General features: G+C 44.6%; 1 protein-coding gene across 1 annotated transcript in view; it reads right to left on the bottom strand.

Moving 5' to 3' along the window:
- Positions 1 to 15,527, bottom strand: part of LOC124776319 (sialin-like) — a 152,327-nt gene that overhangs the window by 71,078 nt on the left and 65,722 nt on the right. The window contains exons 4-5 of the mRNA XM_047251256.1: positions 11,201 to 11,285; positions 470 to 690 (exon numbers count right to left, since the gene is read on the bottom strand). Of these exons, the coding sequence (XP_047107212.1) occupies positions 470 to 690; positions 11,201 to 11,285 (306 nt within the window). The remainder of the gene's footprint in view (positions 1 to 469; positions 691 to 11,200; positions 11,286 to 15,527) is intronic.

Here is a 15,527-nt window from a genome sequence, read left to right as displayed (position 1 = left end):
GATGCAAAACGGCGAATCCTGTGCAGGAGCTTCCGTGTAGGTCGGGCTGGGAGATACTGGAACATACGCCGTATTCATCTGGTATGAGTCATTGGGATTGCGACTTCTTTGCTTTGCAAATGCTACCACGCAAGAGAAGACACCGTACGTGCCATGGGGCGGTCCTTGCGATACATCGACAGAGTGTACGACGTCCTTCATGTCTATGAGAGAAGATGATCGAGGTAGGTGGCTATTGTGGACACGTAATATGGTGAATATCTGTCAATGACGTGTGCTTTGAATTATAACCGTGTTGCCATTACTTTCCATCCAACGCATGTAGGTTGCAGGAATGCAGACAGTAGCGTAGGAGAGACTGGTGTGGACTGAAAACCAGAACAACAACAAGTGCAAGGAGATGTGAGACAATTAAGTGAATACAGTTTAGGTGAGGAGTGGTAGAAGCACGTTAGCAGAAGCTGCTGACCCTCTTGGTGGAGACGGCGGCGCCCAGCGCGTCGGCGATGAGGCGGCGCTCGCGGTCCGAGATGCGGGGGTGCTTGGCGGGCGTGTCGTAGACGAGCAGCCACCAGGCGGCGAACCACAGCACGCCGAGCGCGCCCGTCACGTGGAACAGCGACGGCCAGCCCCACGCCGACACCAGCACGCCGCCCAGGCAGAACGTCAGCGCCACGCCCATGCTGCCCCCTGCAACAATCACACCTTGCTTGCACCAGTCTCAGATTTGCGCGGAAATGTCAAATCGCTTAAATATTCTACTGCTTCAAGGACCATAATTTTGCTCCATACGTTAGGCTCTAATTTTCAGGCCTTTGAAGCATGAAATTGCAAACACGTTGCTGCCCACTAAAATTGCAACACCACGGAGGCGGCGCACAACAAACGACAACATGGTATGAACTTTACTATATGTTTCGATAAGAAAAAAATTAGGGTTCCAACAAAACGGTACAAAGCAGATGGGAGCAATGCCACCTACAGTCTGTATACAAGGAAAGATTCCGCTATTGAGTATTTCCAAAACGAAACTTTCACTGTGGAGTGAAACTAATATGGAACTTCCTGCGATATTAAAAATGTTTGCCGGACCGAGACAAGAACTTGGGACGTTTGCCTCTCGCGGGCAAGTGTTTTTAGAACATCCCCAGGCTGTGGCTAAGCTATGGCTCCTTCCTCCCAGGAGTGCTAGCCTTGCATGTTTCGCAGGAGAATTGCTTTGAAGTCGAGAACCTACGAGATGAGGTACTCCCGGAAGTATATCTATCAGGAGAGGGCTTGAGTTCTGCTCGGGTAGCTCAGTGGTAGAGCACTCGCCCGCTTCGAATTTGAATGTTGTTTGTTCGCAAGTATTTTACACTACTGGCCATTAAAATTGCTACACCACGAAGATGACGTGCTACAGACGCGAAATTTAACCGACAGGAAGAAGATGCCGTGATATGCAAATTATTAGCTTTTCAGAGCATTCACACAAGGTTGGCGCCGGTGGCGACACCTACAACGTGTTGAAAATGGTTCAAATGGCTCTGAGCACTATGGGACTTAACTTCTGAGGTCAACAGTCCCCTAGAACTTGGAACTACTTAAACCTAACTAACCTAAGGACATCACACACATCCATGCCCGAGGCAAGATTCAAACCTGCGACCGTAGCGGTCGCGCGGTTCCAGACTGTAGCGCCTAGAACCGCTTGGCCACTCCGGCTGGCCAACGTGCTGACATGAGGAAAGTTTCCAACCGATTTCTCATACACAAACAGCAGTTGACCGGCGTTGCCTGGTGGAACGTTGTTGTGATGCCTCGAGTAAGGAGGAGAAATGTGTACCATCACGTTTCCGACTTCGATAAAGGTCGGATTGTAGCCTATCGCGATTGCGGTTTATCGTATCGCGACATTGCTGCTCGCGTTGGTCGAGATCCAATGACTGTTAGCAGAATATGGAATCGGTGGGTTCAGGAGGGTAATACGGAACGTCGTGCTGGATCCCAACGGCCACGTATCACTAGCAGTCGAGATGACAGGCATCTTATCCGCACGATTGTAACGGATAGTGCAGCCACGTCTCGATCCCTGAGTCAACAGATGAATCCAGGTTCTGTTTACAGAATCACGGTGGTCGCATCTGTGTTTGGCGACATCGTGGTGAACGCACATTGGAATCGTGTATTCGTCATCGCCATACTGGCGTGTCACCCGGCGTGATGGTCTGTGGTGCCATTGGTTACACGTCTCGATTACCTCTTGTTCACATTGACGGCGCTTTGAACAGTGGACGTTACATTTCAGATGTGTTACGACCTGTGGCTCTACCCTTCATTCGATCCCTGCGAAACCCTACATTTCAGCAGGATAATGCACGACCGCATGTTGCAGGTCCTGTACGGGCGTTTCTGGATACAGAAAATGTTCGACTGCTACCCTGGCCAGCTCTTTCTCCAGATCTCTCACCAACTGAAAACTTCTGGTCAATGGTGGACGAGCAACTGGCTCGTCACAATACGCCAGTCACTACTCTTGATGAACTGTGGTATCGTGTTGAAGTTGTATGGGCAGCTGTATCTGTAAACGCCATCCAAGCTCTGTTTGACTCAATGCCCAGGCGTATCAAGGCCGTTATTACGGCCACAGGTGGTTGTTCTGGGTACTGATTTCTCAGGATCTATGCACCGAAATTGCGTGAAAATGTAATCACATGTCAGTTCTAGTATAATATATTTGTCCAATGAATACCCGTTTATCATCTGCATTTCTTCTTGGTGTAGCAATTTTAATGGCCAGTAGTGTATGACTCGTGTAAGAAGGAGATACGTCTTGCTACTACACTAGCTGATAAAAAACTACGGATACCTATTAGTCGACGATAACGTAATGTATGTCCACCATTCGCCTTTATGACGATTTGACCACTGTGGACACATGCCATGATATGAGAGAACGTCTGTCAGGGAAAAACAGCTCAAGAGCCGAAACCACATAAGGTAATGACGAATCTGGAGCGAAGTCGAAATTCTAGTTAATTCCAAACGCTTTTCTTTCGGTTCAGGTCGGGACTCTGGGCAGACCAGTACATTTCAGAGACATTCTCCAAACCATTACATCAGATTGCCTCGGGGTAGAGCGGGATTTATCACTGCAAATCACTCGTGTTCTGTGATCCACTGTCCAGTTGCGTCGATCTATGCACCACCCCCAAGCGTCGCTGAGCATTGGCTTCAGAAATGTTTTGCTTATGAGGAGCTGCTTCTAGTGTTCCACATTATCATTACGTCCGCTGGACTACAGGTAGCATTTTGAGCTTAAAAGTGATTCCTTCCACTGACTCCTGCAATTTTTTACAACCACGGTCCTCACTGCTCGGTGGTCCCTGTCCATCAGTACACGATGTTCGCATGCTCTTGGTTTAGCTGTGGTTGTTTCTTGGTGTTTCCGCTTCACACTGACTTCTCCAACACTCGCCTTGGAGTGCACATGTCTCTGATCCGTTCGTTTTCTTTACTCTTAAAAGTTGCCGATCATGGAGTTTAGTTTCTACACTTCCCGCGGTTTATCTCTCTTTGCTCGTCGCTCATAAAGTACACCTGTCAACTTCGTCATTACCATACTCTGCAGACAAAAGTTTATGGATGTTCACTACAGTTTCTTTTTCCTCAAGCAAGAATTCAATTGCAATACGTTTTTATACTGGACAATAATATTTGGGGTTTACTCGGCCTCGTGTTCAGTTTCATTATAGTGTTCTTTAACTTAGAGACTAGGAGATCTCTATGACAATCGTTCAGATTATTTTCTGAATATGAAGTCAGTTGATTCACATAGATTCATCCATAGCTAAAACATGTGGCAGACTTCGGTTCACTGTTTCACTGTTCGGATATTGAAAAAAAGTGGTTAATTTACAAAGTAAACTGCTTACAAAACTCTCGTGCGACATCTTCTACAATACTGCTCAAGTTTGTGCCAAACGGGGATCACAGGAGATATTGAACTTGTACAGAGTAGAGCACGATATGAATGGTCACAGGTTTGTTCGACATGAGGGGAAAGCTAAAAAGCCTGAAATAGCAGACGCTTGAAGATAAGACGCTAACCCGCCTTCCCGATAAGACTACTTACGAAGTTTCAAGAGCCAGTATTAAGTGTGAGACCTACTGTTAGCTACTCATTGATCCTATAGGAATCGAGAAGCCAATATTAGACTAATTGCAGTACGCTTAGAGGAATTTAAGCAGTCATTCTTCTCACGCTCCATAAGCGAGTGGAACGGGAACAAACCGTAATATCCAGTGCAACGGTAAATATCAACTGCCATATATTACTCAGTGATTTGTAGAGAACGGATGTAAACGCATATTCGTACTTATTACAGCCATGAGCGCTCTTCATTTCGGATCCTCTTATATTAACTCCAGCATAGAAACGAATCGTAACTTGAAACAATGTATTATTGCTTCACATAGCTTTTCTAAATCTGCCCAATTAGTCACATTCTTCGCCTTTAGAGACTGTTTGGGTAGGGATTATATTGTAAACAGAAATCGCTTTCCACCATTATATCTGTGCCACGGTGTACCTGTCGAATCAGATCTGCGTAACAAAAACGCACCTCGCTTACACTGATGAATCAAAACATTATAACCATCTGCTTAATAGCTTGTTTATCCGTCTTTTGAACGAAATACATAATTTATTCTGCGTATCAGGGATCCCACAGATTGTTGGTAGGCTGGTGGAGGTATGTGGCATTAGATGTCTATGCACAGGTCATGTACTCGTAATTCGCGTAAATAACGGGCTGTTGATTTGCGTACGCGGTGACGGCGTCCGATAGCGACCCATATGGGTTCCATAGGATTTACATCAGGCGAATTTTGTCTCAGAGACATCAATGTGATTTCACTATAATTCTACGCAAATAACTGTTGCACGGTTCGGGCTCCGACACACGGACAGTTTACTGCTGAAAGATGACATCGCCGTCGGGCGAACATGAAGGGATGCAAGTCGTTTGCAGCTGTCAGCGTGTCTTCGATTACCACCACAGGTCCCATGCAAGCGCAGGGGAATGTAACTCGTAGCATAATACTACTCCCACCAGCATGCGTCCAGGGCGCGCTGCAGCTTTCGAGCCTCCGTTCACGTCAGTGACGGCGTTTGTGGAGACGACCATCTACCTAGTGTATGCTTCATTCGAAGATCCGATACTTTTCCATTGATCGCCGGTCGAATCCCGATTGTCCCGTGCCCACTGCAATCGTAATTAACGGTGTGTTGGGTCAACATGTGAACACGTAGAGGTGGTATGCTGCGGAGCTGCATGTTCAACAATGTATGGTGAACGGTGTGCTCCGAAACACTTGTGCATGCACTAGCATTGTACTCTTTCGGCAGAGATGGCACAGATTACCATCAATCCTACTTTACAGAGCAGACAAGCCTCCAAATACTTCTGTGAAAAGTCGTGAACGTCCAACCATTTAGGGCCTAATGATGTTTCTCTATCCTTCTACCTCTTTCCGTAGATGCTCACTTATCTCAACGGAATTCCTCATTTGCAGCCCATATCTTCGCTAGGGTGATCCCCCGTCCGTGTCTTCTCCGCTTACATACTTTTGTTACTGTGTCACGTGCTCGCAACGTCACCATGCGTCACCCAACGTCGCAGTGGCAGTGGCCATCATGTTTTGGCTCATTAGTGTATGACGTAAATGCTGTTTTTGGTTTTTATATGTGTACTGGTCTTCAAAGAGTTTATTTGATGCTTGGTTGGCATTAATAAATCAATACGATCTTTTATGTTGTACACATGTATTTCATCTTATTTATTACACAGGGTCCAGTCACACTAATGTGACCATGACCTGCGTTCGATGTCAACGTGCAATGAGCACTCACAGTCGGCGGGTGGCAGCACAGGTAGTGGAGGTTATATAAAGCGTGTCTGGGTATTGAGGAAAATAATGCATTCGTTGTCCTAATGAGGAAACAGAGTGATTTATCTGACGTGCAAAAGGGCATGATCATTGGCTTTCAGGCCTGGGTGAAAGCGTTTCCGTACAGATAATTTTGTAAACTGTTCGCGTCAGCTGCTGTTAAAATATACGGTGCATGGCAAAATGATGTTATGCAAAACCAGCGCGAGGAATCTGTGGTGCACCGCGGGCCGTAAATGACAGGAATGAACAACGTCTGTGGAAATGTGTAGGGGTGAATAGACGTGCAACTGTTGAGTAGCTAACTGCCCAGATGAACCAAGAGGCTACTACCTGTGTCTCCTCAACACCGTTCAGCAAACGCTGCTGCGTATGGGCCTCCACAGCGGGCGCCTGGTTCACGCACACATGCTGACTGCTGTTCATCGGCGATGTAGGCTGGAATTTGCAAGCCAGTACCACAATTGGACGTCCACCAAGTGGCGACAGGTGGCCTTTTCAAGCGATAAACGTTTTATTCTCCATTGGTGTGTAACGTCTGGAAGCAAATAACCTGCAACAATCGTCGGAAGACTCCATGCCGAAGGAGAGAGCGTTATGGTCTGGGGAATGTTTTCATGGCATTCTCTGGGTGATTTCCTCATTCTGGAAGCCAGAATGGATCAACACAAGTACAAATCGTTTTTTGGGCGACCATTTCCACTCATGCATGCAGTTTGCTAGAGAGTTTTTCGCGCTCCCCTGCATTTAAAGCCAATCGAGAATCTGTGGGATCACCTCTATCGGGCTGTTCGAGAAACATAGCGCAGCTGCCCGCGGCACTAGACTTGGCATCGCTCCATATCCCTGTTTGTATCTTCCAGAACGTCATCGACACTCTTTCTACGCTCCTCGCAGCGGTCTGCGCTGCAAAATGTGATTATTCAGGCTTCTGACAGGTGGTCTCATCGATGCGACTGAACTTCGTGTAACATTATCATACATGTTTCTAAAAGGTTGCATTCCGTCGTTTAGTTTATAATCTAAGGACGAATAAAATTTACCCTGAAAGAATGGTCATTATTTCGGGATAAAACATTAACGATAATTTCAAGAAAAAATCTTCGTATAGACATATGCCCTGTTCCGGATGCTTTCCGAGCTAGAACATGTCTAATGTACCTTGCTATTTATTTTCTGCATTATTCAGTACACTGTCAGGATTACACACGTACATATCTACAGCAATTAGAATGCATTACACCATGCGTTTTATAAAGTATCAATGTGTTGAATACTCTGGTAAATACTCTACGATCAGGAATTTGACGTGTCGGAAATTGCCGACGGTATTCTTCGACAGAAGGAGGAGCAGCAAAAGCAGCAGCAAACATATACCTTTTTTCATCTGCGTATTCGTCGTTAATTTAGATGTGTACAAACACAATTAACCAATGCTTCTCTCTGATAGACTCTCATCGCAATACTTCACTCACAATACTCCATGGACCACAGCGCGTTCAACGGGCTAGTTTAGTGACAGAAAGAAATACCAAGCAAAGGGGTTCAAAGCAGCAAGGTATTTTGGGCTAGAACAAAACTTCAAAGAGATCTCTGAGTAAAGCACATACATGCACGGCACTACTCCAAAAACAAACGTACATTAAAGGTTTTATATCTCGGATACCATTCAGAATAGGGCGTATGTCCATATGAAGTTTTTGCTTCAAATAAGTGTTCCTGTCACATCGCTGAATAATGATCATTCCTCCTGGAACGCACTGTAGCCTTATTTCTTGATGAAAATGCGTAAGAAGCAGTAAGCATTCTTTGTCAGAACAGATCAAGATGTTCACTGTTGGCTGGCCGGAGTGGTCGAGCGGTTCTAGGCGCTTCGGTCTGGAACCGCGCAACCGCTACGGTCGCAGGTTCGAATCCTGCCTCGGGCATGGGTGTGTGTGACGTCCTTAGGTTAGTTAGGTTTAAGTAGTTCTACGTTCTAGGGCACTGATGACCTCAGATGTTAAGTCCCATAGTGCTCAGGGTCATTTGAACCATTTGTTCACTATTATAGTAATTATTTTCAAAACACAAATTTTTTAGCATTTAAAATTACTGAGACATTCGCGATATTAAGTGACAGATGAGATGAAATGGTGAGGTCAACACAAAAAGCCAGTTCCCGGGTGAAGAAAATATGCGAACCGGCTGGGTATCGAGCCCGGGACCTCGGGATCTACCGCTAGACCACAAGCCGCGGACAAATTATCCTGTGAAAGAATGTAACGTTCATTCAATTATCTAAGAACTTTTCATAAATTTAAATTGTTAACATCGTCATAGAATGCTGTCGATTTTACGATTACATCTTTTCATTTTCTTTCTTTTTCTATTGTTTCATAATATTTACAGATTTATTGTGTATATTTTCCAACCTATTGGTATTAAGTGTACTCATAAAACCCTAATTCATCAAAATGTGACAATGGTAATGCTGTTAACTTCTTCACACTAGCCGCATCAGTAATTAACATGGTTTTGCACTCTCTCTTCGTAGTGTATCTCCGACCTTAACTTATTTCCCGCAAACCCGAATCCCATTACTGAACATTGCTAACAGTAAAACGCCTTTGGGGGCATCCTACTATGCACAGCATATATGCCCAGCTTTGGATGTGCCGTCGTTTCCCTCCACACTCGGATCTACTTCCTATTTCCCAACTATCCCTTCCATCAGCTATCGCTGACAATCATGTTTCTTCTAAGAAATTAGTAACAACGCTCTGATTCAAATCCCCCAACATCCTTCTAATCACGAGTTTGTTTATGGTATTCAGGCCGATAAAAATCGGTCATTCCTTCACTTTCATTTTTTTCTGCATGTTCGTCATAGTACATTATGACCATCACACAAGAGCGGGATTAGTGGCTACGATAACGTACATATATCTTTCGACACTGGAAAACTGTGTATATATTTAACGATTTGCGTTTTGCGAGAGGGAGGGAAAAGGGACTTTTAGCTCACATTTGCAGGAGTATGTGGGTTGAAACTGGTCCCAGACGTTTTAAGTCAGTATATTTTGAACGTTGGATTTGGAATGAGAACCCATAGATGAGTTTGCGTAGTGTGTGCTTGTGTGACTGTTGTAGGTTAATGTCTTTAGAACATGATATACTTCGAATCACCATGTAGAGGAATTAAGCTCGTATTGCCAATGACAAAACAAGGCTACTCTTGACACTTAAAAAAAATGGCTCTGAGCACAATGGGACTTAACATCTGAGGTCATCAGTCCCCTATAACTTAGAACTACTTAAACCTAACTAACCTGAGGACATCACACACATCCATGCCCGAGGCAGGATTCGAACCTGCGACGTAGCAGCCGCGCGGTTCCGGACTGTAGCGCCTAGAACCGCTCGGCCACCGTGGCCGGCTCTTGACATTTCAGTAATTATATATGTCTTCATACATGGAGTGGTTACTGATTTCCATACCTGTTGATCACCACGGAACGGTGTCCACACGACCACGGGAGGCTTAACGAAAAGCCGATTAAACAGAATGAACAAAAAGAAGTAGCATTATATCCATAGGGTGTTACAAAAAGGTACGGCCAAACTTTCAGGAAACGTTCCTCACACACAAAGAAAGAAAATATGTTATGTGGACATGTGCCCGGAAACGCTTACTTTCCATGTTAGAGCTCATTTTATTACTTCTCTTCGAATCACATTAATCATGGAATGGAAACACACAGCAACAGAACGTACCAGCGTGACTTCAAACACTTTGTTACAGGAAATGTTCAAAATGCCCTCCGTTAGCGAGGATACATGCATCCACCCTCCGTCGCATGGAATCCCTGATGCGCTGATGCAGCCCTGGAGAATGGCGTATTGTATCACAGCCGTCCACAATACGAGCACGAAGAGTTGCTACATTTGGTACCGGGGTTGCGTAGACAAGAGCTTTCAAATGCCCCCATAAATGAAAGTCAAGAGGGTTGAGGTCAGGAGAGCGTGGAGGCCATGGAATTGGTCCGCCTCTACCAATCCAGGAGCTCCATCGTGCATGAACCACATGTTGTGTCGTACTTGTAAAGGCACATGTTCTAGCAGCACAGGTAGAGTATCCCGTATGAAATCATGATAACGTGCTCCATGGAGCATAGGTGGAAGAACATGGGGCCCAATCAAGACATCACCAACAATGCCTGCCCAAACGTTCACAGAAAATCTGTGTTGATGACATGATTGCACAATTGCGTGCGGATTCTCGTCAGCCCACACATGTTAATTGTGAAAATTTACAATTTGATCACGTTGGAATGAAGCCTCATCCGTAAAGAGAACATTTGTACTGAAATGAGGATTGACACATTGTTGCATGGACCATTCGCAGAAGTGTACCCGTGGAGGCTAATCAGCTGCTAAAAGTCCCTGCACACGCTGTACATGGTACGGAAACAACTGGTTCTCCCGTAGCACTCTCCATACAGTGACGTGGTCAACGTTACCTTGTACAGCAGAAACTTCTCTGACGCTGACATTAGGGTTATCGTCAACTGCACGAAGAATTGCCTCGTCTATTGCTGGTGTCGTCGTTCTAGGTCTTCCCCAGTCGCGAGTCATAGGCTGGAATGTTCCGTGCTCCCTAAGACGCCGATCAATTGCTTCGAATGTCTTCCTGCCGGGACACCTTCGTTCTGGAAATCTGTCTCGATACAAACGTACCGCGCCACGGCTATTTCCCCCGTGCTAATCCATACATCAAATGGGCATCTGCCAACTCCGCATTTGTAAACATTGCACTGACTGCAAAACCACGTTCGTGATGAACACTAACCTGTTGATGCTACGTACTGATGTGCTTGATGCTAGTACTGTAGAGCAATGAGTCGCATGTCAACAGAAGCACCGAAGTCAACATTACCTTCCTTCAATTGGGCCAACTGGCGGTGAATCGAGGAAGTACAGTACATACTGACGAAACTAAAATGAGCTCTAACACGAAAATTAAGCGTTTCCGGACACATGCCCACACAACATCTTTTCTTTATTTGTGTGTGAGGAATGTTTCCTGATAGTCTGACCGTACCTTTTTGTAACACCCTGTATAGGCTGGGTGTATCACTACATTTTTATTTTTCGTCAGTGAACCTAATACAATACTGAATCCTGGCGGTCTAGCGCAATTAAACTGATTGAAAAGTAAAGAATGTGAAGAGGTGTTGTTTACGAAACAACGAGATGATGATGCTGATGGTGATGGTGCGCGTACCTGTGTATGCTGTGACGAAGGTGCTGCGCTCTGCGGGCGGGATCCACGCAGCGATGATGTTGTGCATGGCGGGCCACACCAGCCCCTGCGAACAGTACGAGCAAGTCAGGGAGCTGGTATATCAGTAGTGTTGGATAAACTCTGTCATAGAGGTACTGTGACGTAGCACAACGAAAGACGGGAAAGTGACTTTACCAACAGTTAATGCGAATACAGTACCTACCAAAAGAGATCAGGTAGATCAAACTTTTCTTCTGTCTGTGAAATGATGTGTGTTTTACGACTTTTCGCTTCAATGAATGCCAATATAGGAATGAGTGACATGTGGATATTTCAACATAATTGGTTATTGGTGTTGAATGAGAATTTAAGAAAGGTAGAGAAATGTTTCTGCTAAGAAATTAGCAGACAAAAAATAATTATTGTGTCCTGCGGACATACACAATAATCGGCGACAAAAATCTTGGATAAGAACTGGGTCCTATGGTGGGAAAGAATGTCGGGGCTTCAATGACTATTTCTGTCATCTGGATGGATTCTGTAGCTGAGGTCGCTAACGCACGCCTTTGTGGTGGTGCTTGACTTGGAGGTAGCCGGTACGATTTCTGGTGACATTTTCAGTGCTAGTAATGATCAGCAATGGGAAGTGAGGCGGTGGTGTGAAATTCCTGATCACCAATCTTTGTGTCAATGTCCTGGATTAAATTGCAGTCCTCTCCGCAGTGTCTTACGAAGTGAGCGCATGTGACACTGTTGGTGATGATTCGTACGTCAGATGGGGCATTTATGCTCTCCGGTCTCCTTGGTGCTATTCGAGAGGAGTAGGCTATGTTCTGTGATAGGGTTTCAGCCTCTCTCTTCTCTCTTCGTCTTCAGAACATAACGTTACATTATACGCACATCCATTATAGTCAACTACATAAGATAAACATCTAACACATCTGTAACATAACCGCGAGGAAAGAGGCCAGTGTGCACGGAGGAAGAACACCCTTTCCGACAGGGGCTGAATCTACCCCGTGGATATCCCAGCCAAAAAAGCCATACGATATTTTCATGTGGGTAGAGTAATGTTCGCTGATTGGGCAGACCATCCATATTTGTTCCACATAAAACGACCTATCAAGATGTGTGTTATATCGGTAATAACTGTTGCACAATGTGAACATCTGGACTGCACGCTGGGATCTCCCCAGTTCGATCCCGTTTGTCCCTACTGGAATGATATTAAGTACTCTTCCCCCCTAGTTCTCATCAGTGTCACCATTTGCAACCTATCATACTGTGTGCATCTGTATATTTGATAACAAATATACAGTTTGTCTAGAAGTCACACCCTTTGCCTACATGCGGAGATATTCTCTCTGCCATTACACTACTACCACTGAAAAACTCAAGTTTCTTTTCTTCTTGTCTCTTCGTAAATAAATTTCAACACGTTCTCTCTTTCTATGTGTATAAAATTTTCAAGTGACAGTATTTCAAGAAACTGATATTAAACTAACAGTTCCCGACTCGCTCCTCTGAAAGAACGCCGTTTTATATCACAAGGGACAGAGAGAGAAAAAAAATGAGTTGAAGTGTAAGAATCTGCTCCTTTTTTTTTACGTATACAGAGAAAAAAATTGTGTGTCCGTGGGAACAGACGATCACTAAAGTTGCGTAATTATTGGTACAAGAAACATACAATGTGCGTTAAGATACTTCGGTGCACTGATAAGACTACGCTAAAGCTTGGTCACAGAATAAGGCGTAGCCAAAAGCCAGCCGGGTGGAAGCGCAGCTGGTTGTCAACAAGACTGGTGGAGTAACTTCGTAGACAATACACATTCATAGCCCAAGCCACGCAGTAGGCCATAGAAAAATATATCGCCGATTGCCGAAATCTGGTTGCGAGGCATGTTGCGTGCGATAGGAAATTTCTCACACCAATCTCTACCCATGTGCATCCGCATCGCTGTTGATATTCAAGTGTACAATAGAAACCAAACCGCAATTTTAATTTTCTGTTGAGATGACGTATCACGAGAAGTGACATTGTCTTTGCAGGTGGGCAAAAATACTGCTGAGTAACCAAAATCGTCGCTTTATAATTGTTTATGTAGATCTAATAAACTATGTAACTGCTTTACAAAAGGTACACTTGCTCAAGAGCTCAGGAGGATGTAGTTGTAGTTTTTTGTCGATATGCATTGGGAACTATATTCTGAACTTGGAGGGCACACCTCATTGTGTCGGTGCAGTCGACGCTTGACTGAAGCATTATGACGGCACCACTGTGTGTACGATTGCATTACAAGAAAGGAAAAGTGTGTCACTATGTTCGTACCGCGCATTATCTCTAAGGTATCTGAAACACCGTTTCAATATGATTATAAGCAAACTACATACTCAGTTATAACTGAAACTATTCCAAAAAAGTTGAAAAATGACACTTGTCGCCACTTAGAGGATGGAATACACTGTCTGACAGAACAAGTGAAGCACCCAGAAGGTACGGTCGGATGTCAAGGTAAATTCGTAAACGTGCAAACCACCGGCGGGTATGTAAATGAATAGAGTTGCAGTTCTCTGTGACACGTAGAACAGGCACCAGACTGCGTGGGTGTTGTGTTCAGCATTGATGTTAGGCCTGGTACGGTATATAAGGGGCGCGAAGAGCGTCAGATGTTGAGTGATCACTATGAAAGACACGGAGATTCCACGTACACGTATGAGACAGCGCTGTCAGCACCCCGTAGAGTTTGAAAGCAGCGCCAGTGCTGGTCTCCATTTGGTCGGCTGGTCGAATAGTGCAACTGCCAGATTTGTGGGGCATTTGGATGTGGCAGTAGCCCGATGATGGACAGCACCGAAACTTGAGGGCAAGCATACTCGACGTCAATGTTCCGGTCGACTACGTATGACCACCACAAGGAAGGCACATCATACTGTGTACCTTCCACACCATAAGCTGTTCACTTCTACGCCTGCCATCGGAGAACAAATAATGGACGCCTTGCAGCGTTCTGTGCCATACCACGCCATTGGTCGGAAGAGATTAGCAGCAGGCAGACTAGAGAATTAGAGCTGCTGTTAACACCGTAACTCAAAGGGCTGCGTCTAGAGTGGTGCCATCACCGTGGAGCATGGACTACTCATGTATAACGTCGCATCGTGCTCAGCGATGAATCGCGGTTCTGCACTACCCAGGTGATCATCGTCAGCGAGTATGACGACGAGCTATGGAAAGATCCCATTCTTCCAAGGTCTGCAGACCTGTCCCTGACAGAACACCTGTGGGGCCAACGTCGATGTCAATCTCGTCTCAGTGCCACTATCCAGGATACCGAGGACAAGTTAAAATAGCTCTAGGCCAGGTTGCCTCAGTAGAGGATACGGCGGCTTTAAGGGGGGGTAGGGCGTCAAACAGGCCGACTTGGAGCAGGAGAGGCACCACAGGACATTTTAATTTCCAGTGTCTATACTTTTACAAATAAATTCATTGAGGACTCACACTCATAGCAGTCGAAGTTCAAAATCGTAGCAAAATACCTTTTTTTACATGTGAAATTTCATCATTTTTTCACTTATTACTGGCTGCATTTGTTTCTGTAGGTACACTTTTCTTTCTAAGTAAGAGAGATTCTTTTATGAATTTTGCACAGCATACAAGAAGTACTTACAGGTGTATGAAACTCTAGAATTTTCCAAATCTATTAAAAACTGTGGTAAAAATTGAGATAATTAACTATAAAATTAGTGTTTTTTTCTAAACATGAAGTTTAAAATGTAACAGTTCATTCATTTTTTCATAAATAAAAAAACTCTAGAGTTTCATACACATGTAACTATAGTTTGTATGCTGTGCAAAATTCATCGAAGAATCTCTCTTACTTAGGAGGAAAAGTGTACCTATAGCAACAAATGCAGCCAGTAGTAAGTGAAAAAAATGATGAAATTTCACATTTAAAAAAAGGTATTTTGCTACGTTTTTGAACTTCCATTGCTATAAGTGTGAGTCCTCAATGATTCCTGGTCATGCTGACAAAGTTTTATGAATTTATTTGTAAAAGTATAGACAGTGGAAATTAAAACGTCCTGTGGCGCCTCTCCTGCTCCAAGTCTGCCCGTTTGACGTCCTACCCCCCTTAAGACACCCTACCCATCCGAAATAGTGAATGCTTTCAGGGCAGAGGCCGTGCAATGTCAAATTGATATGTGGGCTCACAGTGCCAATTTGTTTGTAAATTTGACTCGATTTTTTCCAGTCCTTTTGGATCTTTCATTTTTTTTATTCAGAACCCTAGATATATCACTCTACACCAAGCGCATTTTTCGGTGACAT

This window comes from Schistocerca piceifrons, chromosome 2 (assembly GCF_021461385.2).
Source record: "Schistocerca piceifrons isolate TAMUIC-IGC-003096 chromosome 2, iqSchPice1.1, whole genome shotgun sequence".
In the NCBI taxonomy this organism is placed as follows: Eukaryota; Metazoa; Arthropoda; class Insecta; order Orthoptera; family Acrididae; genus Schistocerca; species Schistocerca piceifrons.
This window is presented reverse-complemented; position numbering and strand designations above follow the sequence as displayed.